The 26,489-nt window shown below is 37.7% G+C and overlaps 19 protein-coding genes across 19 annotated transcripts; 8 read left to right on the top strand and 11 right to left on the bottom strand.

Moving 5' to 3' along the window:
- Positions 1-446: 446 nt before the first annotated feature.
- Positions 447-1,394, bottom strand: HYPBUDRAFT_152420 (diacylglycerol/polyprenol kinase family protein). The gene has a single exon (XM_020221010.1). The coding sequence runs from the start codon at positions 1,316-1,318 to the stop codon at positions 473-475; it is 846 nt and encodes a 281-aa protein (XP_020076569.1). The 5' UTR covers positions 1,319-1,394; the 3' UTR covers positions 447-472.
- Positions 1,395-1,808: 414 nt separating this feature from the next.
- HYPBUDRAFT_152419 (diacylglycerol/polyprenol kinase family protein) lies at positions 1,809-2,996 on the bottom strand. Its single transcript, XM_020221009.1, has one exon. It carries the CDS (start codon positions 2,943-2,945, stop codon positions 1,917-1,919), a length of 1,029 nt encoding a protein of 342 aa, XP_020076568.1. The 5' UTR covers positions 2,946-2,996; the 3' UTR covers positions 1,809-1,916.
- A 91-nt stretch (positions 2,997-3,087) lies between these two features.
- Positions 3,088-5,037, bottom strand: HYPBUDRAFT_152416 (uncharacterized protein). The gene has a single exon (XM_020221008.1). The coding sequence runs from the start codon at positions 4,854-4,856 to the stop codon at positions 3,171-3,173; it is 1,686 nt and encodes a 561-aa protein (XP_020076567.1). The 5' UTR covers positions 4,857-5,037; the 3' UTR covers positions 3,088-3,170.
- Positions 5,038-5,127: 90 nt separating this feature from the next.
- HYPBUDRAFT_152415 (uncharacterized protein) lies at positions 5,128-6,089 on the bottom strand. The gene has a single exon (XM_020221007.1). The coding sequence runs from the start codon at positions 5,936-5,938 to the stop codon at positions 5,144-5,146; it is 795 nt and encodes a 264-aa protein (XP_020076566.1). The 5' UTR covers positions 5,939-6,089; the 3' UTR covers positions 5,128-5,143.
- Positions 6,090-6,231: 142 nt separating this feature from the next.
- HYPBUDRAFT_161075 (uncharacterized protein) lies at positions 6,232-7,876 on the top strand (the record flags this gene model as incomplete). The annotated part of the gene is made up of 2 exons (XM_020222516.1): positions 6,232-6,290; positions 6,345-7,876. The coding sequence occupies 2 exons, from the start codon at positions 6,232-6,234 to the stop codon at positions 7,801-7,803; spliced, it is 1,518 nt and encodes a 505-aa protein (XP_020076565.1). The 3' UTR covers positions 7,804-7,876.
- Positions 7,877-7,885: 9 nt separating this feature from the next.
- Positions 7,886-9,759, bottom strand: HYPBUDRAFT_136781 (uncharacterized protein; the record flags this gene model as incomplete). The annotated part of the gene is made up of 2 exons (XM_020219616.1): positions 8,767-9,759; positions 7,886-8,595 (listed from the first exon to the last, which is right to left on the bottom strand). The coding sequence occupies exons 1-2, from the start codon at positions 9,671-9,673 to the stop codon at positions 7,886-7,888; spliced, it is 1,617 nt and encodes a 538-aa protein (XP_020076564.1). The 5' UTR covers positions 9,674-9,759.
- A 139-nt stretch (positions 9,760-9,898) lies between these two features.
- Positions 9,899-11,767, top strand: HYPBUDRAFT_152413 (NAPDH-dependent diflavin reductase). Its single transcript, XM_020221006.1, has one exon. The coding sequence runs from the start codon at positions 9,924-9,926 to the stop codon at positions 11,733-11,735; it is 1,812 nt and encodes a 603-aa protein (XP_020076563.1). The 5' UTR covers positions 9,899-9,923; the 3' UTR covers positions 11,736-11,767.
- Positions 11,768-11,882: 115 nt separating this feature from the next.
- MSF1 (phenylalanine--tRNA ligase) lies at positions 11,883-13,343 on the top strand. The gene has a single exon (XM_020221005.1). It carries the CDS (start codon positions 11,906-11,908, stop codon positions 13,295-13,297), a length of 1,392 nt encoding a protein of 463 aa, XP_020076562.1. The 5' UTR covers positions 11,883-11,905; the 3' UTR covers positions 13,298-13,343.
- A 138-nt stretch (positions 13,344-13,481) lies between these two features.
- On the top strand, positions 13,482-14,310 carry HYPBUDRAFT_152411 (mitochondrial 54S ribosomal protein uL16m). Its single transcript, XM_020221004.1, has one exon. The coding sequence runs from the start codon at positions 13,529-13,531 to the stop codon at positions 14,246-14,248; it is 720 nt and encodes a 239-aa protein (XP_020076561.1). The 5' UTR covers positions 13,482-13,528; the 3' UTR covers positions 14,249-14,310.
- Positions 14,311-14,415: 105 nt separating this feature from the next.
- On the top strand, positions 14,416-14,748 carry HYPBUDRAFT_108718 (uncharacterized protein; the record flags this gene model as incomplete). Its single annotated transcript, XM_020218653.1, has 1 exon — positions 14,416-14,748. The coding sequence occupies one exon, from the start codon at positions 14,416-14,418 to the stop codon at positions 14,746-14,748; it is 333 nt and encodes a 110-aa protein (XP_020076560.1).
- A 222-nt stretch (positions 14,749-14,970) lies between these two features.
- HYPBUDRAFT_147823 (uncharacterized protein) lies at positions 14,971-16,104 on the top strand (the record flags this gene model as incomplete). The annotated part of the gene is made up of 1 exon (XM_020220082.1): positions 14,971-16,104. The coding sequence occupies one exon, from the start codon at positions 14,971-14,973 to the stop codon at positions 16,102-16,104; it is 1,134 nt and encodes a 377-aa protein (XP_020076559.1).
- Positions 16,105-16,319: 215 nt separating this feature from the next.
- HYPBUDRAFT_147822 (uncharacterized protein) lies at positions 16,320-17,405 on the top strand (the record flags this gene model as incomplete). Its single annotated transcript, XM_020220081.1, has 1 exon — positions 16,320-17,405. One exon carries the CDS (start codon positions 16,320-16,322, stop codon positions 17,403-17,405), a length of 1,086 nt encoding a protein of 361 aa, XP_020076558.1.
- A 16-nt stretch (positions 17,406-17,421) lies between these two features.
- Positions 17,422-18,078, bottom strand: VPS24 (ESCRT-III subunit protein). The gene has a single exon (XM_020221003.1). It carries the CDS (start codon positions 18,063-18,065, stop codon positions 17,490-17,492), a length of 576 nt encoding a protein of 191 aa, XP_020076557.1. The 5' UTR covers positions 18,066-18,078; the 3' UTR covers positions 17,422-17,489.
- A 311-nt stretch (positions 18,079-18,389) lies between these two features.
- Positions 18,390-19,027, top strand: HYPBUDRAFT_152408 (uncharacterized protein). Its single transcript, XM_020221002.1, has one exon. It carries the CDS (start codon positions 18,427-18,429, stop codon positions 18,913-18,915), a length of 489 nt encoding a protein of 162 aa, XP_020076556.1. The 5' UTR covers positions 18,390-18,426; the 3' UTR covers positions 18,916-19,027.
- On the bottom strand, positions 19,016-20,101 carry RFC5 (replication factor C subunit 5; the record flags this gene model as incomplete). Its single annotated transcript, XM_020218623.1, has 1 exon — positions 19,016-20,101. One exon carries the CDS (start codon positions 20,099-20,101, stop codon positions 19,016-19,018), a length of 1,086 nt encoding a protein of 361 aa, XP_020076555.1.
- A 314-nt stretch (positions 20,102-20,415) lies between these two features.
- On the bottom strand, positions 20,416-20,976 carry MXR1 (peptide-methionine-S-sulfoxide reductase; the record flags this gene model as incomplete). Its single annotated transcript, XM_020218495.1, has 1 exon — positions 20,416-20,976. The coding sequence occupies one exon, from the start codon at positions 20,974-20,976 to the stop codon at positions 20,416-20,418; it is 561 nt and encodes a 186-aa protein (XP_020076554.1).
- Positions 20,977-21,320: 344 nt separating this feature from the next.
- Positions 21,321-24,252, bottom strand: UBP13 (ubiquitin-specific protease). Its single transcript, XM_020222722.1, has one exon. It carries the CDS (start codon positions 24,075-24,077, stop codon positions 21,393-21,395), a length of 2,685 nt encoding a protein of 894 aa, XP_020076553.1. The 5' UTR covers positions 24,078-24,252; the 3' UTR covers positions 21,321-21,392.
- Positions 24,253-24,520: 268 nt separating this feature from the next.
- On the bottom strand, positions 24,521-25,180 carry GST2 (glutathione S-transferase GST2; the record flags this gene model as incomplete). Its single annotated transcript, XM_020218551.1, has 1 exon — positions 24,521-25,180. One exon carries the CDS (start codon positions 25,178-25,180, stop codon positions 24,521-24,523), a length of 660 nt encoding a protein of 219 aa, XP_020076552.1.
- A 144-nt stretch (positions 25,181-25,324) lies between these two features.
- Positions 25,325-26,341, bottom strand: HYPBUDRAFT_107513 (uncharacterized protein; the record flags this gene model as incomplete). Its single annotated transcript, XM_020218557.1, has 1 exon — positions 25,325-26,341. The coding sequence occupies one exon, from the start codon at positions 26,339-26,341 to the stop codon at positions 25,325-25,327; it is 1,017 nt and encodes a 338-aa protein (XP_020076551.1).
- Between the last annotated feature and the right edge of the window lie 148 nt (positions 26,342-26,489).

Genomic DNA, 26,489 nt, shown 5'->3' with positions numbered 1-26,489 from the left:
TCAACGATTCATTTTCTTTACGACCACCCCTATCCCAGTCAGGTAGTTCCAAAGAGGGCTCCAAAGTTGGCTCTAGTGCGGACTCCAATCTAGACTCCGGCGAGTGTGGCGCTATGAATCTTGGATTAATGATACTCGAGCTTGATGAAGCGGTCGATAGTGAAGGATTTTGAAGGATCTTGGATTTTTTAGGTAAGTTTAGACATGAGGATTTATAGAAGCTCCTACTTAGTAGGAGCTGGAGGTAACCTATATGACATCGTATTTTCCTAGCACTAGTTGGAGTCATTGTGCTAGTTACTGACAGATCAACAGATATCAGATCAGATAATTTTTCAAAATAACCCAATTTCTTCCAAAATCTTTTTTTTTTTTTTTTTCTTTCAAATGGACGCGTTCAATTTTAACAGTACGGCTGAATCAGAGTGCTACATAAACTCATACTACTTGAATATCTGTATAATGAACTGTACTATAATCTTGTTGAATACAAGAGAGTATATAAAAACAAGCCACTCAAGGTTGGAATGGTGAAGTTATCATCGAGCCCCCACAAATCAATAAACTCGGAAACGCTAGCGATCAAGCCAGTAGCAGCAGCGAAAACATGAATACTTAACTTAGATGATTCAGGGGACCACAGAACTTCACCAGGGGAATCTACCAAGTGGTGGTATTTTGGAATGAGATAGGCGTACTGCAAATAACAAACAAATACCCCCGTCACAAAGCTTGCAATGGAACCGGCCAAAGACTTACCTCTCTTGAGACTAACGGTATACTTCCCCCATTCTCTCCCCACAATCGAAGCCGAGGTATCAGCCCAGCTAAGAAGCATGTTTGTCATGAGACACAAGTCCTTTGGTAAGGATGCGGTGGTTAAGATAAGCCCAAATAAGAAATATAAAGTTCCATTATAGGTTTGGTGTTCGGATTCCCTCATCATGAACCCGAATAGTTTAAACACCATTAGATTCACCTTCTGATATCGGAAACGTAAAAGCTCCACCACGAGCATGAAGGATCCAACCATAATGAAAGGTTTGGTGAAGATAGCTGCGTTGTACCCATTAACGTATAACCAAATCGAGAAAACCCCCGTAACTGAATGGAACAACTTACGGGGGACCTCATGCTTAGCATTTATCACATCATACCACTGAGACCACAGTCGGGGGGTCTCATCAGGAGGTCCATCTGAGCAGTCAGAGTCGGTATCGCTAGCAGTACTTATTTCATAATTGTAATCTTGCTTCTTGAGAAGAGCTGCTTGACTTCGTGTCAACCGTCTGACATGGGTACCTGAAACCGATGTCATTATGTCCCCGACCACTATTATTAAAAGTTCATATAAGAGAATCCAACATATTTATATTTTGAATTTCTCGTTGAAAGACTTTTCCTTTATTAGGACATAAAATACAAAAATAAGCTATCGCAATTTGTCTTGGAATACTACAAACCATTATAAGCTTATTGTTGGAGAGTTATCCGAACCAATCAGATGATCTGACAGGCAAACTGCAATGCAAGGCCGGCAGCTGCCCACCAGCCGTGCATCAGTCAAGGCTTTGGTCACTGGCATGGCTTTAACTTGTTTTGGCTACTGAGAGAAGGTATAACCCCACAATTAAGTCGGTGAATGGAGAAGTTTCCCATATGAGAAAAAAAAAACATCTACAAACGCAAAATTTCATATACATATATTGGCAAGTTGTTAATATTGGTGTAAGTCGAATATTCATATGACAACAACCTATAATTCTCTCCATTTCTCCTGCTTCACTGGTGTTATGTTTTTTTAAGGATTTTTTTTTTCAATTTTTCATGTTTTTTTAAATCTGGTTTTTTCTATTACTTTTTCTTTAGTATTTCAGGTCTAATAAATAAAGGGATGCTTGGGGAACAAAAATGAATCAAACATGGAAGTAGCGAACTGCACCATAGAGAAAGACACCACTCAAGACTGGGATTGAAAAATTGTCGTCCATGTTATAGAAAGTTACTAATTCCGAAGCACCAGCAACAATTCCACTTAAGATGGCAAAGTAATGTAAGTTCAAGTTACTCAGCTGGACAGACCAATAAATATCACCGGGAACATTAACTTTTTCATTATAGACTGGGATGAAATATGCATACACAAGATAACAGCTCAAGACCCCGGTTACAAAACTAGCAAACGTCCCAGCTAAGGACTTGCCAGGAAGGATCTTTGGAGTGTATTTGCCATACTGTCTGCCAAAAGTGGAAGCAGCAGTGTCGGCCCAACTCAACAATAACACACTCATCAAACTAACATCTTTGGGAGCAAAACAAAAGACAAGCACAAGTCCCAGAAGGTACCATAAAACTCCGTTATAACTGTTAACTTCCGATTCGCGAATAAGGAACCACCAGGTTTTAACGATTTTGGCATTGAGTTGAGGATTGTGCAAACGAATGTAATCTTGAATGAAAATCACTATAAACAAAAGCAGTAAAGGGGGTATAAACTGTTTTTGGTTGATTCCAAGAGTGTACATCCATAAAGTAAACGGTCCAATGGATGCATGTAATCCTTTTCTAATTATTTCATGTTTGACTAAAAACTCACGAAGTCTACTCGGTTGTTTTTGTTCTACTTCTGTTGAATTATCGGTGGGGTTATCACCAGCTTCCGGTATAGCTTGCTTGTCTCTAGCAAGCTGATTGCCTTCATCGGTATCAAGATCTAATTCCTCCTCAAGAATCTCCGAATAATCATCTAAATCTGCCTCAGAGGTGTTGACCGTACTCTCGTTGAACACATACGTCTCGTCTTCTTCTTCGATGTATGAACTGTTTGGATCCAAAACGGTTCTTCTTTTAATTGACTTCGGGGTCCCCTGTAAGCTTTTGCTTCCACTGGCAATGGAACCACCGGCTTTGGATTTGCGTGGCGTTTGAGGCTGCGATACACTCATAATGGCTCTGCTTCTACTGACGATTTATAAGGGGTTGACAGTATAAGGAAGACGGGGATCAGAAGAGATGATTAAAGAAATCATCAGAAAAAACAACAAAGAGGATGATTTCGCTAACAAAACGAAAAAAAAAAGACAAAAAAAAAAAAAAAACAAAAAACGTTGTGCGTAACTACGAAATTTAACCAATTCGTAAATCAGCATTTAATCAAACGAATATACAACTTATAAGAGAAAGAGGCAAGCACCAACAAGCACAATCGCAGCCACCATCGACGAAGGGGACGAGGCCAAGGAAGGGACCGATGGAACTGCACTGCTTTCCTTGACTTTGATGCCAAACAACCGACGCGAGGGCTTCTTATGGGGTTTCCGTTTGCGATGACTGTCCTTTGGCGATTTATCGAGTGAACCAAACTCTTTTTCTATGTCCATGAAATTGGGTTTCGTACTTGTAGCCATACTATGGGAGACTGCTGCTTGCTCAATGTTTGATTTGCGCATGCCTTTTTTGTTTTGCTCCTTCAAGTAGGAGTTTCGTAAGTCTTCTTTTGAATTAAAGGTGGAAAATGGATTGTGCTGCTTTTGTATATCTTTGGGCATGTGAAGGATATTTGTTGGATCGGTCTCTTTCGGTTCTTGTAATATTGGGGAACTGGATGAAATATTGGCATACGTAGCTTCTATATTAGATCCCTGGCCAATTATCTTGCTTAACTCGGGATATATTCTTTGGAGGTACTCAAGGGTATCTTCACCAGAGAGCTTCTCAAGCCCACCATGTCCATGTATTGGCTCTTCAGTCAACGTTGTAGGATACGAGCCGTATTCAACTGAACTGGTTGAATTGTCGCTCTTGATGGGTTCCAAATCAGGAGCCTCTTTGGGTTTGGCGTAAATCAAAGATTGCCCCGGGCCTAGTTTGGGGTCTCTGTCGTGATAATTGAACTGCGGTTTGAGTGATACTCGATAAGAAGGTCCCTTTTGGTTTAATATGTTTTTAATGGCCCCCGATTTTGGCCTCGCTTGCAATACACTTGTTGAGACAGTTTGGGAGAATGCACTTACTGTTGGTTCGTGTGAAATCAGCGAAGTGATTGGTGTCTCGGACTGTGATGGTATTTGAGTAGTCAGTGTTCCGGGGTTCTCATCTTTGTTAGAGTTCACAATCTTCTCTATGGCCAGTTGGATGTTCAATTTATTCAACTCTTCCCAAACCCTTCTATGGATTTCTTTTTCAAGTTGCATCTTTTGTTCTTCTTCTTGCTTTCGTAATTGAGCCTCTTGAATTAAAAGTTGTTCTTCTTTTTCCCTTTGTAATTTTTCTAGCATTTTTTGTTCTTCCCTTTCTTGTTCAATCTTTCGCCATTGTTCAGTTTCCTTCGCTATCATTTCTTTTCTCCCATCTGGCACGTTTATCTCAGTAGGATTGGGTTCTTGCTTTCTGCTCATGCCTTTTTGAATCTGTTCTAGCAATCTAATGAGGTTATTATATTGCTCGACAGATACAACGTTTCGGTGATCACTGGTGACATGGGCAATTGACTCTTGATAAGCAGTCAGAGTGGAGCTGGGTGCACCGGATATATAACGTGTAACCGTTTGAGTCACCCAGTTGGGTTTCATTTCGCTTGACGATGCTGTTTCTAGTTCAGTCATCAATCGAGCCTGAGCGTCAGAAAATCTTTCCTCAACTGCAATGGAACTGTCACTTGGCATCACTATTTCCGTAGTTGGCTCAGGTGCTGTGCTTTCCGGTGGATTCATTGTTTGCGATTCCAATAATAAAGTGGTATTAATTGAAGCCGGTACTGGCCGAAACAACTGCTTAAACGATTGTATTTTCTCAGAATCATCTTGCAATGTCAATACCTCTCGAAGAATCTTGATATGATCCTGGAGTTTCTGCATGCTGCTGCCATCGTACTCTTTAAATATCGAGGCATTTACATTTAGTGGAAAAACATAGGGAAAGGTGAAACTCAAAATGAAAAGAAAACTTGGATACTTATAATTTAATAAAACCATAGCTATAAATTGTACTTATAAAAGTTACTGCAAAATTATTCTCGATACCATATTTGGATATTGCTGCAAATGATGTTCATTTGTTGCTAAGTTTGCGACCAAATCAAAAAAAAAAAAAAAAAAAAAACACAAATATAGGATAAACCCATACATCTTGATCTCTTGATGGATTATTCCAATTGGTTCAAGACCTTTCTAGCTATATCAACGTATGGATCTGATATTGGAGAGTCTGGAGAACTGACAACAACAGGCTTACCGGCGTCGGACTGGGTACAAATCTCTTCGTTCAAGGGAATAGATCCAAGTATTTCTAAATCGTGGTTTTTAGCTTCCCTTTCGGCACCTTTACTTCCAAATATATGAGATTCGTGGTGGCAATTAGGACAGATGTAGTGGCTCATGTTCTGTACCAAGCCCAAGAGTGGTATGTCAACCTTATTGAACATGGCTATTCCCTTAACTGCGTCAATCAATGCAATGTCTTGAGGGGTTGTCACTATAATTGCACCATTGACTTTTAGTTGTTGACTGATGGTGAGCTGGGTATCACCAGTTCCAGGAGGCATGTCGACGACCAAGTAGTCTAGGTTAGACCACTGAACTTCAAATAGCAATTGTTGTAATGCCTTCATTACCATTAATCCTCTCCATACAACTGGATTTTCCGGTTTGATTAAGTAGCCCATTGACATTGATTCAAGTCCATAGTTACTCAAGGGTAAGAGTTTCCCGTTCTCTGATATCCGGGGCTCCCCCGAAAGGTTTAAGAGTTTTGGAATTGAGGGTCCAAATAGATCTACATCAAGAATACCGACTTTTTTACCAAGTTTTTGTAATGATAATGCAACATTTATTGAGACAGTGGACTTCCCAACTCCTCCCTTTGCCGATGATACTAATACTATTTTGTTCACACCTGGAATTTTCTGCTTAATAGGTAACCCCTTTGACATACGGGGCATTTCTGGGGCATTTTTATCCTTCTTCAATTTTGGAAGACCCAATGGGTTTTCATGATTCCTCCATTGAGATGATTGAAATGACCTTATTTGCAAAGAGCTAAGTACCCTAATGCTTCTTGTCCGAGATACGCCTGATGGCTTAGAAATTAAGGATCTTATCATCTGTACTTTACTCTGAAGAAGAAAGAAAGCTAGTTCAGCTCTTTTTTTTTTCGTTTGTCATCTCACTGAAAAAACACTATGATCAAGTCAATCAATCAGTTTCTACGGTAGTATCCCAATGATTCTTGAGAATGAATTCATTCCTCTCTCTTAGAGCAGCATCCAGCAAGTCACTTTCATTACCAACCAGGTGTAATTTGGCAAAATACACCTTTGAACTGCCGGCATCATTTATTGCAAAAAGATTCAGCTCATCGAATTCTTTTGATTATCATCCTACCATCTATGCATTATCCACAAAATTAGCCAGATCTGCCATTGGTGTGGTCAGAATATCTGGTTCCCAGTCTGAATTCATTTACAAGACATTAACCAGAGCCAAAGCAAAACCTAAATCCAGGGTAACTAGTGTAAGGAGACTATATTCTCCCACTTCCGGTACATTACTTGATGAATGTCTTACAATTTTCTTTAAAGGTCCCAGAACTTATACTGGAGAGGATTTGTTAGAATTGCATTTACATGGTGGGACTGCCATTATTCAGTCTGTATTGAAAGCCATCAAGGGCTTGAACGATCCAGATCAAGGGATTAACATACGGTACGCTGAAAATGGTGAGTTTTCAAGAAGAGCCTTCATCAGTGGGAGATTCGATTTGACCGAAGTTGAAGGGGTAAGAGATATGATTGATGCTGAAACCGAGTCTCAAAGAATTGCTGCACTTTCATCTTTAACCGGTAAACTGAAGGATCTTTTCTCATCCTGGAGAGAGGAAATTGTTAAGAATGTTGCATTGTTAACAACAGTTATCGATTTTGGTGAAGACCATGACATAGAAGAAGTCGCTCATCTTTTCCAAGATGTGGATCAAAATATTCAACGACTCGAAAGTGAAATAGAAGAATACCTCAAAAGAGTTCAAGGATCCGAAGTTTTATTAAAAGGTATCAAGCTCATACTTGTGGGTCCACCTAATGCTGGTAAGTCATCGTTATTGAACTATATAGCGAATCAGGATGCAGCTATAGTGAGTGACATTGCTGGTACCACAAGGGACATTATTGATATACCCATTGATATTAATGGATACAAAGTAGTTGTTGGTGATACCGCAGGTATTAGAGCACCAAGTGCAGCCGATACTATTGAAAAGGAGGGAATCAAGCGAGCAAAACAGAAGGCAATTGGAGGTGACGTTGTTTTGATAATTATTCCCGTGAGCGAAGAAGAAACAGTGGACTACAATGATTTATTGGAATTGGTTGAATCTTTGAAAAGGGAAAATAAGGAGTTGGTTGTAGTATTAAATAAGCAAGATCTACTTACTCAAACTGAAGAAACAACCATATCCGAGTTAAGCAAAAAATTGAATTTGTCACCAGAACAATTCAAACTAGTGTCTTGTAAAACTGGGTATGGAATGGAAGATTTGACTCAACAGTTCACCAACATTTTCAAAAAAATTTCGTTGTCCGATTCTGCAGACCCAATAGTCATATCAGAAAGAGCTCAAGATTTATTGAAGAATGATGTTCTTTATGGATTCTCTCAATTCAAAATTTGGAAAGAAAATGAGGATGTTGTGCTTGCCAGCGAAAGTCTTCGACAATCAGTAGAAGGTATTGGGAAAATCACTGGACAGGCAGTTGGCGTTGAAGAAATTTTAGGGGTAGTATTTTCAAGCTTTTGTATAGGTAAATAGGACTTACAGTGTAATATATTTAGTGAGTACTGATACATATGTTTCATTATATAGATTTTGCAGGAAGGAAAATGTTATCTTATTATACACTGTTACAAATAACATAGATTGTGAATTTTTCAACATCCCAATTCATTTTTAATTGTTGGAGTTGGTGTCTAGTATGTCTACCTAAATTTTCTTCGACTTCTGATTCTGCGGTAGTTTTCTTTAATCTTTTAGCTATGGCTGGCGCAACTTTTAATTCAAAGTCAAGGACATTAAGACCATGACTTAATTTGAGATCATAGTGAGCCGATAAGATATCTTCATCGGTGTCTCTTTCTTCAATCACTTCACCACCGCTACTAACTTCATCATCATTGACCGACAATTTGAAATTGAAATCATCATCTGATCCCAGGTTCATTAGAAGCTGGCCATCCTCTATACTATCTCTTTTGATATCGTGAATCAAAGAGTGCAAAGCAACTTTCAATGTTATCAAGGAGTTAGTATCTGGGGGTAAACTGATCGTATAAGATTGTGACATATAACCAGCAGGAGCAAAATGATATTCAAAAAGAGAAGAGCTAGTTCCAAGAGGATGATCAGGAAATAAAAAAGATTTGAGTTTTTGGGATTGGGTTAATTGTTGAGGTAAGTAGTTGTGATTATGAGAGTTTTGAATCACACTTGTCACGGTTGAAGAAGCCGATGAAACACTTATACCCTGTATGAAGGCTTCACTTGGTATTGGTGATTTATCAATTTTACCTAGAGCATTTCTTTTGATTGTAGAAACAACATTTTCTTGTTTGATATTTTTCTCATCAGGAGATTCTGCTGATTCCATTTCCACATCTTGTTCTTCTTCTTCATCGGGTTTTGGAGTGGCAGGACCTGGAGTAGGAGCCAGTTCTGATGCTTCATTATCAGACAATTCTGTTTTGATCTCTTTTCTCTTTTTCGATTTTTTTCTACTAGATGGTTCAGGAGTTTCCGATTCATCTTTTTCTGTTGGTTTCAATTTTAAACTGAGCTTGAGTTTTGGACCACCTTCTTTCTTTGAAGATGGTTTTGAAGTTTTAACACTTGATTTGAAATCTTCGAATCTATTGTTGAAGTATTCCTGTAATTTCAAGGAATCCTGGTGAAGTAAAGATTCAGGATCATTATATAACTGAGCATTTTGGAAAATGTAGTTTACTTCGCGGTGGAAATCCTCCAATTCGTTAGCAATTGAGTCAGAGCCAGAGAAAAGCTTCTTGGACTTGATGTCTGCAAGAACTTGATTGAACGAAGTAGGATGTTGAATAACCTGGAAATAGTCTGGATATTCCTTCCTATCAACAACATCCATGAAAGGATCACTTATTGCTCCCAAATCAGGGAACTCGTGCTCGATGACATCATTAATAAGATCGGTTGCAGCTTGTGGAACCTGCTCTGGAGTGATCTCAGCAGTAGATTGACTTTCGTTATTCAATTTATCGTACTCTTCATTAACAAGATCAAGTATTCTTTTAGCATCATTCACAATCCAAGATTCAGGATCGTTATAGGTAGCTGCATTATTATGCATGAGTTCAAAATCTTTCAAAAATTCATCGGCACTCTCTGTAGAATACTGGCCTTTGGAAACCTTCTTTTGAATTTCAGAAATTGATATTGGATTGGCAATTATCTCAAAATAATCAGGATACTGTTTTTTCGATGGAATCTTCTGAAAAACTGATACCAATTGTCTTCCATCTTCGTCATCCTTCAATTCGTAGATCAAGTCTAAGGTCGAAGCATAAAAAGCTTCTAAGTCCTCCCTGCTTCTCTGAGGAACCTTGGCCTTCTTAGACTGGTTGGGCTCTGCAGTATGTCTTCTCTTTGGTGGCATCCTCGTACACAATACACTAAGTCACTTCTATCGAGACCTGGCCTATTTTTATTGAGCTTTGGTTGGAGTCGAGTGAAAAGTCCGATATTGTTTATATAATTCAACTGTTGTGTTTTTTTTTTTCCTAACAATTTTTGTAGTGTGATAGTGTAAACTGCATTTTTTTACAGTTTAGATTAATGATGTTGAAGATGCTTTGAAAATTGGCACAGTCCATTGCTTTGGCAAACCTTTTGAAGAACACATCAGAATGTCAACGGATACGCAGTTGGAGCCGACCTGTGTGACGGTGCTATACGGGTCTGAAACTGGGAACGCTCAGGATTACGCCGAGTATCTATATAAGAAGCTTCAATACCTCCAACTCAAGCCGACTTTGGCAGCACTTGATGACTATCCCATGAAGAAGTTGGTTACCGACACAGAAATCTTAATAGTGATATGCTCTACTACTGGCCAAGGTGAGCTTCCTCGAAATGCTAGAAAGTTTATGAAGTTTTTGTTGAAGAAGAAGCTACCAGCAGATTTGTTCAATCATATCAAGTTGACTACTCTTGGACTTGGAGATTCGTCATATCCCAAGTTCAACTACGCAATAAAAAAGGTTCACACCCGTCTCACCCAGTTGGGATGTTCCGAGCTCTCTCCTAGATGCGAGGCTGACGAGATGTCGCCGGAAGGTGTCGATGGGTTTTATACCGAATGGGAATCAGCATTGATTCCGGCAATCACTTCATATTTCCCCCAGTTAGTAGCATTGGACGATGGCTTTTTACTTCCTGCGGAAAACCCGGTCAGTATCGACGTATCTGGAGTCGATTTTGACTCCTGTGAGAACGGTAAAGCCCTAGCGCTCTCCAGGGCTAATAATGCCACCGGTTTGAAGATTGGTAAGGTTATAGTAAATGATCGATTAACGTCGCCAGATCATTTCCAAGATGTGAGACATTTGATCCTTGAGTCTTCAGAATTGACCTATCTTCCTGGTGATACTTTGGCTTTATATCCAACCAATTCCCAAAGAAACGTTGAACTTTTACTTGAACTGCAACCACATTGGAAAGACCTTGCTGATAAACCATTGTCTATTCATGGGAAACTACCTTTGATGGATGGTGGGTTAATAGATTCCGATAAACTTACCCTTCGTTCTTTAATCACCCATCACCTTGATCTTATAGCTATACCCAGAAGATCATTTTTCATGACATTGTGGCATTTCACTGATGATTCTACTGAAGATGGGGCCAGAGAGAAAGAAAAATTAAGAGAATTCAGCAGATTCGATGATCCCGAGGAACTCTACAATTATGCCAACAGACCAAGAAGACTGATTTTAGAAACTTTAATGGAATTTGATAAAAACACCAAGGTCCCCATTGAATATATATTCGACTTGTTTCCTAAAATCAAACCAAGACTTTTCTCAATTGCATCTAGACCAAGTCCAAATCAAGTTGAATTGGTTATTGGTATCGTTGAATATAAAACAATGCTTAGAAGAACTAGAAAAGGGTTGTGTACCACCTGGCTCAAAGACTTGAATACGGAAGATGAAGTCATTTTCTCCTTGTTCAAATCTAACTTATCTTTCCAACTACCTGATCACCCTGATCCTCCAGTATTGATGATTTCTCCAGGTACCGGTGTAGCGCCAATGAAATCATTGGTTGAGCACGCATCATCCACAAACCCTACCCAACCTCTTTATTTGTTCTACGGCTGTCGTTATAAAGAAAAGGATTTCTTGTTTGAAAAGTTATGGTCCGAATTGCATCGTCAAGGGAAACTCAACATGTTTCCAAGTTTCTCAAGAGATCCAAACTCCAGAGCAAAATACGTCCAAGATAAACTATTTACAGAAATCAATCTTGTGGGTGATTTACTCTTGAATCAAAACGCCATAGTATTCATCTGTGGTTCAAGTGGTAACATGCCTAGACAGGTCAGAATCACCTTGATTGAAATCTTGGTAAAATTCGGTAGCATCTCTAATGAAGACGCTGACAAGTATTTAATGGACATGGAAAACACTGGCAGATATATTCAAGAAACTTGGTAATTGCATTTATACACTATGTACATAGATTTCATAATATAATGGTAATTCTTTAGAATCTGATTTTTCCAGTAAGAGCGTTTTTTTTTTTTTCTTTGAATTTTTATTGAGTGCGTTACAATTTTTCAAGTATCAACCATAACTTCTTAAGTCGAATCAATACCTACACTGGAATGTTCAAATTAGTTAACCCGGGAAGAGCAGTCCGCTCAGTTTGTGGGCTAAGGAACTGGGGAAGCCTGACCATAACACGTTTCCAGGCATATTCTCAAAGAAACCAAAAGTATCCTGAACAAATAGAACTTGATGGTAAATCATACAAGACCGACGAATGGACCAATATCCCACAATTCATTTTAGAATTAACAAAGAGGCAACTACACCAGAACCCCAACCATCCTATTGGGATCTTGCGTGACCTTATAGAAGAGAACTTTAAAGGTATGGGATATGAGTTTTACTACGACTTCAAACCAACGGTGACAACATATCAGAATTTTGATGTGTTGGGATTCCCACAAGATCACCCTGGGAGATCCAAGTCCGATACTTACTATTTGAACAAGGAGCATTTATTAAGAACGCATACGTCAGCACACGAACATGAATGTTTCCAACAAAGTAAGACCCCAGGTTATTTTATAACTGCTGATGTTTATAGAAAAGATGAAGTGGACAGAACACACTATCCAGCATTCCATCAAATGGAAGGGGCCAGATTGTGGAGTCAGAACACGCCAAATGTTGAAGAGCAGATCAAAAGAGACATAGAATCGATCCCTAAAACAAATATTATTGTGGAAGATCCTTTTAGAGATCAACCTTTCAATTTGGAAAATCCCAAACAGGAATACATGACTGATGAACAATGTCGACTCACCAGTATCCATTTGAAGAAAACATTGGAATATTTGGTCAACCAAGTCTTTGAAAAAGCTCGAGAATCAGCAAAACTCGCCGGATCAACAGAAGAATACTTGAATGAGCCATTGAAAGTTAGATGGGTTGAAGCTTATTTCCCCTGGACCACTCCTTCTTGGGAAATTGAAGTATGGTGGAAAGGCGAATGGTTAGAATGTTGTGGATGTGGATTGGTTAAACAACAAGTATTAACTAACGCAGAATTAGAAAATGATAAATTCGGTTGGGCCTTTGGTGTTGGTTTAGATAGAATCGCCATGTTATTATTTGGTATTCCAGACATTCGTTTATTTTGGACCTTGGATGAAAGATTTGCTAATCAATTCCAAAAGGGCAAAATATCAACTTTCCAACCATACTCGAAATTCCCTGGAATTAAAAGAGACTGTTCTTTCTGGTTAGCTAACGAATCTCCACTTCATGTCAATGACGTTATGGAAATCGTCCGTCAACATGGGGGCGACTTGGTTGAAAACGTTGTGAATATTGACGAATTTATTCATCCTAAAACCGGTAGAAAATCCCAATGTTACAGAATCAATTATCAATCCATGGACAGAAACTTAACCAATGACGAAATCAACGCCATTCACCAAAAGGTAGAAGACGACTTGGTCAAGTACTTCCAAGTCGAAATTCGTTAGACTGTACATATTCTTGTAAATAAACTGCTTAATAGAAGCTAAAGACTTGTAGATGGTACTTTTGCAATCGATTTGTGATTATGTAATCCACTTTGTTTTTTTTTTTTTTTTTTTTTTTTTTTTTCATTTTTTTTCATTTTTTTCACTTTCATTTTTTCGTCCAATACGCTTTAATTATCCATTCATAGATATACATATATCTGAACAAGAGATCATAAGTTATACTTTAGAATGTTAGGACTTGGAAGATCACTTCTTTCGCTGTTCAGAGTGGGCACATCACCAATCACCTCATCGTTCAGCCCATTAAGATCCACAGCCACCCCAGTCATTAATACCAACAGCATTTTCAGCAGTTTCATTGCTAAAAGATTCAAACATGAATACGAGCCACGTTTCAAGAGAGTGAGAAAAGCTTTCAAAGGTAGAGTCACTGTTAGAACTGGTGGATCCATCAAGGGTAATAAATTAGAATTCGGCCAATTTGGATTAAGATTAAAATCTAATGGTATTCGTATATCAGCAGCTCAGCTTGAGGCCGCAGCTAAAACCATAAAAGCAGAAACCAAATCGCAAAAGGGTAAGGTCATTACTAGATTCGTTTGTGATCTTGCTGTGTGTGTCAAAGGTAATCAAACAAGAATGGGTAAAGGTAAAGGTGCTTTCGATCACTGGGCAGTTCGTGTTCCAACTGGGAAAGTTTTATTTGAATTGGGTAATAATGTCCACGAGAGAATTGCCAGAGAAGGTTTGAGAAAAGCAGCTCAAAAATTACCAGGTTTATATGAAATCATTGATGAAAAATCTAAAATTAGAGTCAGTATTGATGAGTTAATAGATCAACCAAAACCAGTTGACTATCTCACAGAAACTAATAAAAACCCCCCAAAGAAATGGCTTAACCGTCAAGCTGCTAAATTGCCTGAATATATGATGTTCAGAGGTCGTTAGATTCTCCTAAGCATTCTTAACTTGTATATATTTGTATATTTTAATATCATTCTAATACGTCTAGATTTACACCTGTACACCAAGCTCAAAATGACCACTAAATCAATTTTTTTGAAAAATGGATAACTATTATCTTCAGATGAAGCTTAGTTGAATAACTTGATCCAATGGCACTGAGAGATACAGATCGGTTGGTTCATCGAGGCTTGAATTTGGGCTCGAGGTTACTTGAGTCTGATACTGATGTTTCAGTATTGGACTTAAACTTACTCGAAAATCTCAATACTAATCAGTCCTTGAACTACATTAAACTAGAACAAAACCTCAATACTTTAGAAAAAAATGCTGATAAGTATCAAGAATTGAACAAAGAATTCAGAGGATTCCAAGAGCAATTGGATCAGATGGAGTCTCAGGTCGAAAAAATTGCATCAATTACGAAAGAGTTGGATACCTGGTCAAAAGAATTGGAGTCAAAGGCCAAAAACATCGAATCCTGAGTGTCGCAGTACTGGTGACTTCTTACGTAAGGCTGTTGTGTTCCTTTTACGGAATAGTCACATGTTGATAGTTTTACAAATGGGTTTTTGTAAAAAATTGTAATTGTGGAAATCGATTTCTAAGGAAACCTTTTGATATTAAGAAATTGTTTGATTCCACCACCCAGAACCAACCATCACATTAGCGAACTTTTTAGCTATACAATTGCACGCTCGCTGAAGATGAAGTTCCAGGCCATTACTTTGAAGTCATTGCTATTGACATTGTCCTTGAATATACTTGTTCATGGCCTTGTGTTACAAAAGAGAGATCCAAATCAAATTGTGCAGGCTGACAGTTCTCTTGAAGATGCTGATGCAACTTTTCTACTTATGGGAGAAAACAAGAGGACCGTTAGCACTTTGAAACCTTCTATGGATGATGATGACGATTGTGATGATTATAAAGATGATCTGTGTGATGAAGATGCCAGGGACGACCTGTGTGAAGAAAGTGATGAAGACTCTTGCGACGAAAAAGATGATGAGTATGGATTCTACGCTCTTGCTGTGAACAGTGAGGTTAATTCGACAAGATTTCACCATGCTAAAAGGCATAAAGCTCATAAAGCTATTAGTGAAACTACAAATCGTACTCTCCATACTGGTTTTGCTAGTAATTTGATTTCACGTGTTATCGAAGAAAATCAGAACTCTGAAATTCAAGACGTGCAAGACGAATCTGCTCTTGCCCTTCTATGGTTTAAGTTGGCCAGTCTTGTTTTACCCTACAAACAAACTACATCCAAGATTAAACAACAATTTAAAGAACACAAAAAGACTAGTTTGAGCAAAGCTAACTCATTATCGGATAAAATAAAAATTAAACAAAGGAATCTTATTCAAAAAAATGAATTGGGTCATAATGATATTCTTGATTTGGTTACAACAAAACAAGTTCCATCAATTTCAGTTCTCAATGCTTCTACTTTATTACAAGAAAAAGAAAAGTCCCCAGAAGTCAACTTGACCGGTCTTCTCAGTCGTTTATTTGGAAACGGGGATGACGATTATGAAGATTGTGATGATGTCTCAGCAGATGACGATGATTGTGATGACAGCGAGGATTACGATGATGATTGTGATGATAGATATACTTATGAGGACCCTTGTGATTTTTACGAAACGTCATTCAATGGATCTTCTAATAAAACACTGATTGTACACCATCATAAACACAATCACTCAATTTCTAAATTTGGGATAGGAAATTTATCCAACGCGTCTTCCCTTTCAGAATTCGAATCCGGTGCCATTACACTTAAAATCAACCCGATTTCGATCATTTTTACTATTCTTGCCATCTCATTCTCATGAAGAGTTCTCAATTCACCGTTTTCTATAGCTTCTAGCAATAATATTTTATGATTTTCATTGTATTTCGTTCTGTAACAATACCTGATCTTGCCGCAAAAAAAAATACCCTATGAAGGTGAACCGTTTTGTGGTTTTCGCAGCATAAACTTGATGATACAAGCAAGTAATCTCTTATAGAATGGACTTTATCTTCTTGTAACAACATATTGAGAAGAATGCGGTTACCTTATGTGGGCCTCGGAGTACTAACTCTTTACTTGTTGAGATCGCCATTGATTAGTGCCATTGAAGAACAGGATTCTAAAGTTGTGGAGCCTGCGCAATATGAAGATTTGAATTTTTTGAACGAGGTTTTGGATTTCGTTCAGTCAAAGAACCATGTTGAAGCTCAAGCGGACAGTAGTACCGTTGTGTCTGAAGAGGCAGCCACGGGCGTCAGTGTGGGAAACTCAAGTGAAGACATAGCAAATAGTCTAGAAGACTTACAAAGAACTGAGGAAGAAGATACTGAATTCAGTATTGAGGCTTTCAATCCGAATGAGATTCCAGACGAGTTAGGAGTAGCAGCTGCTTTTGTTGAGGTGAATGGTGAGGATTCTCAAAGGGAGTCAATAGAGATTCAAGCAAGTAACGCCGATGAGGGAGAGGTTATCACTGAAGCTGATCTTGGTGAGGAGTCGGTTCTGAAGCAAAATATTCATCTTGATGCAGGTGTTCATCTTAACATCATTGCCGATGATGGTGATTGTGAAGAAGAGGAACAAGATGACGATGATTGTGAAGAAGAGGAGGAAGATGATTGTAAAGGAGGGTTCTGGTTTTGGCCATTTGCCTCAGAGACAAATGAAGAAACCCCTTCTTATGAAGAAAATGGTTTTGTTAACTACGAAGATACTTTTGGAAGCTCTTCCTTGGATGAAGACAAAAATCTGGGCTCACTAATTGAAAAGCAGCAAAAAGGGCATCTGAAAGTTCAAGTATCTTCCGGGATTGTTCTTGGGAAAGCAGCTCCTGAGTCTCATGGTTTATTTGCTTCTGAAAAACAACAGCCCGAAACGGTCAAAGAATCGACTATAGCCTTGTTGCCTAACGGTACATATACTAAGAAGAAGAGGAAGGTAGTTCTTAAGAAAATCAAACAACCAAGAAATGCAACAAATGCATCACCACCCATCAACAGACCCCAACCACGAACCAAAGCTAGCGATTACTATACCGACTCTCTCGGAGCAAAAGTCCCAATCATATCAATTTGGTCAGTTATTATCGGACTTATAATAGTTTCAATTGTTTCTAATTAAAGGAATTATATAAGTGCGTTAGAATTATAGAATTTATAAAAATAAATTAAATAAGTAGTTGAATAATCTATTAAAAAGATAAGCCTATTCTTGAAGCGCTTTAAGTCTCTCTCTCATTTCATCCAAAGCCTCTTGATCTTCTTCATCGTGTAATGATATATCATTCTTAGGTTCTTCTTCAACTTCGTTGGAAAGATCGTTAGTGGGAACCTCGGTATCAATAGCAGATAACTTGTCTTGGGTTAAGCTTTGTATAATCTTGTCTACTTCTTCTTGGGACTCTTCTTCTAATTCTTCATCTTCTCCTTCGAAATCAACCATATCATCCATCATCTCATTAATAACACCAGACTTCATCAATTCCTTCGATAATTCTTGCATAGTTCCCAGCACTACACCTAGATTTACCAACAGATTTACGTCTTTCATAATCCCTGTAGAAACTTGCATTGAGCTTGTTAATTTATTCATTGACCATTGTTCATTAATTGACATCGTAATTGAATCTAGTTTAGTCTTGGAAGTATATAATTTATTATACTGCTTATTTATATTGATTAGCTCTCTGGCATAGATTTTTGCTGATTTATAGTCCTTTGATTTAGCAGATTTCTTAATCAATCCTTCAGTCTTCTTTTTCAATGGTTGTAATTGATTCATTGATCTTTCAATTTCTCTTTTATTCTTACGGAGTAATTGATTGATCTTCCTCATCTAAAACTTTGTTAGTCTCGTCCCTATACAATAAATCATACTGTAACATACCTGCTCTTTGGGGTCGGGACCCCATATGGCCTTCTTTATATAATCCATCTCGATTCTTAACTTCAAATGGTGAATAAACTTGAAGCCAACTTCAATTCCGTCGAGATAATCAAAAGAGTCAGCGAAATTTAGAATCCGTACACCACGGTTTTCTTTAAAGAAATGATTGCGCCCACAATTGAATAAAAGGAAAGCATAATTGATTCTTTATCAGTTAGACTTAGACTTGATAAGCCATATAGTACTTACATTGCCAATGACATCTGAAAACTTTCGTGGGGTTGACTTACCCAATCAATCACAAATGATAATTCTTGCAGTTTTGCTGTTTTTCATTCCACCATTACCAATATTTCTTCTTACAGCACCTAAATATACTATATTAACCAAAGAGTTCTTAGTTTCGGTTCTCTTGACACTTTTTGGGCATGTCCCAGGAGTACTTTTTTCTCTTTATTATGTTTTGATCGAATTCCCACGTATTAACGCTGATGCTTATGAACGTGCAGAAGGCTATATTAGACTTGGGGATGATGAAGAAAGTCAATTAGTTTCCAATGAAGAAGAACGCCCTGATCCATCTCGATTAGGTATTTCACAAGTCCAACCTCCAAGTAATCTTGACTCACATTCGAATGCTGGTAATACTGGCGAGCCACCAAGATATGAAGATATTGTAGCACCCCATGAACAACAACATCCGGGGGATACCAAAAACGGTGGAGATAACAAGGTTCAACATTGATAAAGGGTAATAGTGTGTGTTTACTTGTAGGTTCGTTTAATTCTATTAAAATATGATTATTTATGTGTTTTATTTAATATACATCAGACTATATTATATACTAAGATAATTCAACCATTGCTTTTGCAACAAAACCTTCTAGATGAAATATACTTTTCTGACCCAAGCTCAATCTTTCGTCAAAGATTGCAGCCAATTCAATCAAATTGATTGTTGAACCTGGATGTTTATCCTTTGTCATTTCGATTATATTGAAGGCCAATTTTTTCAAGATAATTCTTGCTGGTATACAATGAGATAATAATTCGTAGAAAACAACTCTGATTTTAGCTAAATTAGCCACTGTCTTTGATGCGAGTATAGATTTTGATAAATTTTTAATGATTTCTTCCCAATCTAATACTATTAAAGAAGTATTATTGATTGGAATTGATTCATTTTGCATTGATATAGTTTCAAAAGATAATAAAGACTTTCTTAAATTTCTATCTGAAGATTCAGCCAACTTTTCCAAAAAGGCTAATTTTTCATTTTCATCATTGGTCGTGAATTTAACTCCTTCTTTAATTGAGATGTGATTTAATATTTGTGCAATGTCTTTAGAAGAAGGAGCTGGGATTCGTACCAATAAAGTTCTTGACTTTATTGGAGCAATAATATTCGAAGTAGTATTACAGACCATGATTAAACGAATATTGGAAGAGTATTTTTCCATGGTTCTTCTTAAAGCAGCTTGAGCATCTCTGCTTAGTGAATCTGCTTCGTTAATGATAACAATCTTGAACCGATGTTTCATATTTGATTTGGATGTATTTTGAAAGTCTACCTGTTCAGTCGAGGCAACATCTTTCAATAAATCTTGTATAACTACTCGATCGTTATTACCCATATCTGATGGGGTGATTTCCAAATGGTATGGTGAACTCAAAACATTGAATTCTAACTTACGATTCGAAGAAGTTGTGAAAGTCTTAACGTCAATCTTTAATTTTTCGACTTGGGATCCAAATAATTCATTCAATGTTGAATAAATTCTAGTCTTCTTACCTGATCCAGTGGGTCCATATACAAGTAAATGAGGAAAATCTCCAGTACTGGCTAACGCCTTCAAGTTTTGGGTAATATTGGAGTGATAACTTAATTGGTCTAGCTTCTTAGGTCTGTATTTATCTACCCACAACGACATTTTGAAGCTATATCTTTGTAATGGTTGAATGGACGTGATGAAGAAATGAAAAATGAGTACGCGTCTTTACCCGTTGGCTATTTTTTTTTTTTTTTTGCACTCCAACACTACTATTTCTTCTACTGAGTTAAAAGATATAAGCTGAAGATAAGTTTATTGAAGATATGAGAATATTAAAGACATTAGTGTATTAAAATGGTAAGATGAATAAATTACAAGAAAGAGCAAATGTTAAGGAACATAAGAAAACGATGTAAGAAGAGAATAGACATAAGAACTTGAAATTCGTTAACTTGAACAATCAAGTGAAAGGGTTATATTTTAGGAGTGGTTCTCAAGAAGTGGGTTGGACATTCGTAACCGCCTGGATTTTTATCCAAGTATTCCTGGTGGTAATCTTCCCCATCATACCAGATCTTGAGTGGTTCGATTTGGGTTACAATTTGGTATCCTGGGAACCAGTCCTTTTGGGATTGTTCCTTGGCTTGTTTTGCAATTGCACCATCTTCTTCGCTGTGAAAGTAGATGGCTGATCTGTATTGAGTCCCCTTGTCAGGGCCTTGAGAGTTAACTGTAGTTGGATCATGAATTCTGAAAAAAATGTCTAAGATTTCTTTCAAGCTTAATTTGGATGGTTCATATGATATTTGAACGGCTTCTGCGTAGTTGGTGGATCCACTGCATACTTTTTCGTAAGTGACCGGGCCTTCAATTGGGATACCGTTGGCATATCCAACTTTAGCATCAATCAATCCTTTACTAGCAAAATGCTTTTTGAAAACTCGTTCAACCCCCCAGAAACATCCGGCTGCAACGGTGATTAATTGGGAGCTTGGGGTGGTCTTGAGAGTTGGGGATATAATACTAGAAGACATTGTGTATGTTCACTGATACCGGAATGGTCTATAACCTAGGAATAAGACATATATATATGTAAGCTGTGGCTCATCGATTTCTCATGGCAAAACAAAGTGAAAAATACGCAAAAAAAAATGTAAAACACCGATAACCAACCGAGTCCGTTTGGTTGAGTCACATGTTATGATCAAAGCACACAATACCATACTTTAACTACAGGTACATGGGCTTGCGTTTTAATCTTATTTTCGGTCGTACGATCTGCTAATCTCAATAGGAGATTAGGGCTTTTGCTTATGGAAAGTTTGTAAGATTGATGTCATATCACGTGCACGGCCGTTTTTTTTTTTTTTGCAATCATATACCAATCAATTTATTATTGTCTATAAATTTACACGTCTATAGATATGTATATGTTGACTTATGAACAAGGCTATTTGTCGCTCTTTTTCTTGAAGCCGAATATACTTCTGCGTTTGCCAGTTTCCTTTGGTGGTTCAAGGGAGTTACTCTTGTTAGGTTTAACATTGGTTGAAGATGTTTTAGCGTTGAGGGAAGAAGAGTTACCATTGCTTGTGCTGCTGGTATTACTGGTGGTGCTGCTGAAAGAGCCCAATCTACTCTCACGTCTTTTCAATCCGCCTACCCAAGTTTTCTTTTCATGTTTTGGGGGTTCGGTCTGGGTAGTTTCTGGAATTGGGCTCACCGGAGTCTGGGCGGACAATTCGGACTCCATTGATTGGTCACTTGGATGATGTTGATGTTGATGTTGAGACAAGGGCCCTTTCATGGAGGATGAACGCGAAAGAGAGCGAGGCAAATGGAACACCGATTCCTTTTCCTTCTCTTTGGATGGGGTAGTGTTGGTATTTTCAAGTTTGAAATTCTTTTTAAAGAGAGAAGCTTTCCTAGTGAGCCCTCCAGTTCCACTTGAAGAATTTGAGTTATTATTTGGTAGTATATTCGAACCTGAACCTTGGTTACTTGTAGCAATTGAATTTTCAAAAGAGGATTCTAAAGATGGAGTGGTATTGAAAGGATTAGTGGGAGTAGGGTAAGTGAAATTTGGATCGTAGGCAGAACAATCGGAATTTTTATGGTGAACCGAATGATTTTCTTCGGGTTCAAGATCTTTACTGAACTTATATGAATGAGCAGACGATGTTTTTCTGGTCGATATTGGTTCAGGTTTTGAAGTTAAGTTAGCCTTTTCAACTAAAGAATAATCACTGCCATTGTAAATTTCATTTAAATTTAATCCAAAATCCACTGATAATTCAGGATTCAAAGTATCACATTTTTGGTAAAATAAAATATACGAGCTTGCTAAACCTGGACCGTTACCGAAAAATCTCATAACATAACATTCGTCAACAATCTCAACTGTTTCATCATCAAATAATAGCCATAGTCCTGCTTTGCATTTACATAATGAAACGTAATGACCATGCATTGGACCTCCACCTATATGTACTACTAGAGCATAAAGTTCGTACAAGGTAAAATTATCATTATTGTTTTCATCATTAGTATTGTTATCGTCTGATTCGGAAGTGTTGAATAATCTTAATTTCAACGGATAGCTTATTGAATCAAACAATTTAACCATTTTATCAGCATTTTCATCATATTTGAATCTTTTAAAATTGATAATCATGACTTCGGGTAATTTTTTCAATTTGATGGTTTTCGTAGCTTCTTGTAATGAAGAGCAAGTGTTACAATAAAATTTATTTTGATGAGTTAAAGTTTCCAGTTTCGAAAAATTATTCAATGAGTGACTTAAAGAATATGAGCTATCACCAGGAGGGATATCGATTGATAGATCCAAAAAAGTTTCTTCCTTTGACGTGATCGTTTCACAAGATAAACATTTAGTTTCGTTAGTAATTAAACCTTGGAATAAGTCGGTGCACCAATTAAACGGGTTACTTTCACTTAACTCAAAATTCAAAGATTCAATAATTTCATTAATTAAGTAATTGCAAAATTCATGAGCATCATGGTGCATATTATTTTGTCTAAAGAGAAAGTTTTTTTCTTTTAATCTTGTAATAAAGTAGGATGGCGAAACCACTCCTATTTGGGATTTATTTTCCACCATACACTCGAATAAGTCTTTCAAAGCGTATAATAGGGCAGTTTCATCTGATTGTTCAGAAGGAAGTTGCAAAGGATGATCTAAATTTATAATAGGCCCATTGATCAAAGCCGATCTTTTTCTTTGATCCGTGGATGGACTTGGATTAAATGGATTAATGGGATTGGATAAGAAAGTTTCTGGTTGAGGAATACCCACCACCACAAAATGTGATTGAGGAGTAATACGAGGTTCATTATTGTTATTGGTGGTATCAGGAGAAGCATTGTCTTGGTTATGGGGGTTGTTTTTAGAATCATTACTTAACAAGAATGAAGAGGATTGGGAATGATCATTTCTATTGGTGGAATTAGATGAGCTTAATGACGGGCGAGTGACCATGATTTGTAAATTTTCAAAATCACGATTTCTTTGTATTGATATACGTTGTTGAATTGATAACGCAGGACAATCTTTGGCATCATAAATAAACTTATTTTGATTATTACCATCGGATTGACTTGAAAGTGAAGTCAGATGGTTATTTGATGTATTACCATTGCTGTTATTATTATTGCTATTGGAAAACTTTATACCAAAGATTGAACCCTTTCTTGAAGATTTGGGTCGGTCTATATTATTCATACCAGCCATATCATTTACACCATTCCCGTTCAAGACATCATTACCATTTGTGGTGGCGCCACCATTCTGTGTTTGATTAGTAACGTTATTTGTAGCATTCGCTTCTTTCAATCTTTTAGAAACCAATTGTTCATATTTGGTAGTGAAATTATGACTTTTAACCCCATTTTGATTCAATTTCGGATCGTGATGGGTTCTATTATGAGCAAGTATGTTGTGTCTAAATTTATCTGAATAAAATAAGCATTGTAAGATTGAGTTGCAATAACAAGTATTACCAAAGTTTTCCATTCCAAAGATCTTACCGGATCCATCTCCATAAGGAAGACTTGAGGAAGATGATCGTATATGATCTTTATCTGACGAGAGCCTTGGGCCTGTGATTCTAGACATTATTTAAGGAAAGTAAGTATCACTGGACGATTATAGAATCATTGAATTGAAAGATAGCCAATAACCAACTAAAGAAAGCAAATGGAAAAGACAAAAACGAACAAGAAGTTGAATACAAATCTTAGCCAATCTCCCATACAACAACAATTCCACACGATTGTATGTTAGGTCTATCAAATACGACTAAAGATATTGAAATAAGATTCTCAATGAGAAGCTCAACAATCTTATCGAATTTCTCTTTCTCTTTTTCTTTCTCTTTTTTCCGCTTTAATTTTTTTCGTTTTTGGTGGCACTCCGCAAAAAAGGGGAGAACGGCATTTTCTACTACTTCTCCTAGTACTACGTCTCCTAGTACTACTTCTACATCTACCTTCTACCTTCTACCTTCTACAACAACTATAGATAATAAACGTGTAGTGAACTATAAACGTGGAAGTAGATCAAATCAAGCCGGGGTGAATTGGACGTGGTTCAGGGACAGCAAGACCCTTTTGGACCTCTGGGATTTTGGCAACGAGTTTGGCCCAAGTCCAAACACGAGGAAACTGTTCAAGATCAACACCAATGGCATTGGCAAAAGCAGCCCAGCCAAAGACCGAGACATCGGCCCCAGTAAGACGGTCGCCAACCAAGTAAGGACCTTTGCTTCTTTCCAAATACAAGTCAAGAACACTATAAAGTCTTTTCGTTTCTTCAGTGTATCTCTTGATCCCATAAGGGATTTTCTCTGGAGCATAAAGACTGAAATGGTTGGCTTGACCTTGCATTGGGCCCTGGCCGGCAATTGCAAAAGTAAGGATTTCAAGATACTTATAGTATTCTTTAGTACCGTGTTCGTACGAATACAAATGGTCTTTATCGTAGGTGTCAGCCAAGTATTGTAAGATAGCCCCGGTTTCACTTATGGTGATACCAGTCGAATGGTCGACAATGGTTGGAATACGGCCGTTTGGATTCAATTCAAGAAACCATGGTTCTTTCTGAACATTGGTTGAAATGTCAAGGTTTTTAACCTTGTATTGGAGTCCGAGTAATTCCAAAAAGATCGAAATCTTATACCCATTAGGAGTCTTGAAAGTGTAAAAAGTGATTGGAGCCATTTTAGTCGGTAATTTAATCTGATGAGATAAAGCTGACAAATTGCAGCAAATCGCTCATATTTATAGTTTTTTGCGCAATTGCTCTCGCCCTAACCTCAATTACAACATTTCAATTTATAATCACGTTTACATTCTTATATACAATTAATGGTTACCCATGACGATTCTTTCTGCAAATTGAGCAAAGTTCTCGTTGTCGTTGACTGGTTCGTCCAAATCTGGTTGGCAGAATACTGCCAAAGTATTTCTTGCAATTGATGATAATTTAGTTCCTTTGACGTAATGGGGGACTGCTTTGAATTTCCCTCTGGATATTTCTTGTAGTGCTGATCCGGTTTGAAAGGCTAAACAGTCACTGGGAATGTTAATTTTAACGATTTCATCGTGTCTATTACGAATGTAAAGACCAGCTTCAGCATCAGGACTCCCGCTTAAATTGTGAGTTAATCCTTTGGACTCATCGAGGAAAAGGGCAGAGGTAAGTCCGGTGATACACGAATGATCAACATGGGTTCCACACCAATCATCGTCATTACCATCCAGCTCCTCGTTCTTAGGATAATAGTGTAATAATCTTGCCTTGGTAGAGGTGGAATTCTTCACTATTCTCTTCAAAAACCCAGCCTGGTAATTTGTTACTCCAACGTTTTTGGCAATGTACCCATCACAATTATTTGCAACTTCTTCGGCAATATCGATGATCATATTGCATAATTGCTTACACTTGACCTCGAATTCTTCCAATCCTTTCAACTTGCCATCTGGCCAGATATTCCAAGTAGTATACGTTTTGAAGTTTTCAAATTTGGACTTGGTTTCTGCCGATGCTCCTTCTAGTTCAGAGTCCTTATGGAATGCACAGTTAATATAATAAGACCCTTTGTTATAATCGGGCTTCCCCAGTTGGCTCAAGATCTCCTTCCCGCATGACCACCCAGTTAGCCACATCGACTCTTCTGATTCCAACTGCTTTAGTTCATCCTCTGGTAGATTTGCTAATATCGAAGCCAGTTGTAATACCTCAAGTCTCAATTTTTCAAATTCTTTGGGTAAATCTTTAATCACAATGATCCCCAAGGAATCTGGCCCAAACGCCTGGTCCAATACCTCATCACGGACCCCCTTGGTCAACTCCTTTAACGATACGGTCACCGGCTCCATTTTCTCTCTTGAGGTCTGTCGGTCTGGTGGTTTGAACCGCGATGTCTTATTTGTTTTTTTTTTTTTTTTTTTTTTGGGGAGGAAGAAAGCACCTTCTGCTGAAGGCTGAGTCCCTGCAATGAAAGTGGCTGCTAAATCTTTCAATTTG

Source organism: Hyphopichia burtonii (assembly GCF_001661395.1).
Source record: "Hyphopichia burtonii NRRL Y-1933 unplaced genomic scaffold HYPBUscaffold_3, whole genome shotgun sequence".
NCBI lineage: Eukaryota > Fungi > Ascomycota > Pichiomycetes > Serinales > Debaryomycetaceae > Hyphopichia > Hyphopichia burtonii.
Note: the sequence above shows the minus strand (reverse complement) of the source record. Positions and strands in the feature narration are given on the sequence as shown.

Excerpts from the sequence above, each read along its gene's own strand:
- HYPBUDRAFT_152420 (XM_020221010.1), bottom strand. The coding sequence starts at position 1,318 with ATGACATCGGTTTCAGGTACCCATGTCAGACGGTTGACACGAAGTCAA.
- HYPBUDRAFT_152419 (XM_020221009.1), bottom strand. The coding sequence starts at position 2,945 with ATGAGTGTATCGCAGCCTCAAACGCCACGCAAATCCAAAGCCGGTGGT.
- HYPBUDRAFT_152416 (XM_020221008.1), bottom strand. The coding sequence starts at position 4,856 with ATGCAGAAACTCCAGGATCATATCAAGATTCTTCGAGAGGTATTGACA.
- HYPBUDRAFT_152415 (XM_020221007.1), bottom strand. The coding sequence starts at position 5,938 with ATGCCCCGTATGTCAAAGGGGTTACCTATTAAGCAGAAAATTCCAGGT.
- HYPBUDRAFT_152413 (XM_020221006.1), top strand. The coding sequence starts at position 9,924 with ATGTCAACGGATACGCAGTTGGAGCCGACCTGTGTGACGGTGCTATAC.
- MSF1 (XM_020221005.1), top strand. The coding sequence starts at position 11,906 with ATGTTCAAATTAGTTAACCCGGGAAGAGCAGTCCGCTCAGTTTGTGGG.
- HYPBUDRAFT_152411 (XM_020221004.1), top strand. The coding sequence starts at position 13,529 with ATGTTAGGACTTGGAAGATCACTTCTTTCGCTGTTCAGAGTGGGCACA.
- VPS24 (XM_020221003.1), bottom strand. The coding sequence starts at position 18,065 with ATGAATCAATTACAACCATTGAAAAAGAAGACTGAAGGATTGATTAAG.
- HYPBUDRAFT_152408 (XM_020221002.1), top strand. The coding sequence starts at position 18,427 with ATGACATCTGAAAACTTTCGTGGGGTTGACTTACCCAATCAATCACAA.
- UBP13 (XM_020222722.1), bottom strand. The coding sequence starts at position 24,077 with ATGTCTAGAATCACAGGCCCAAGGCTCTCGTCAGATAAAGATCATATA.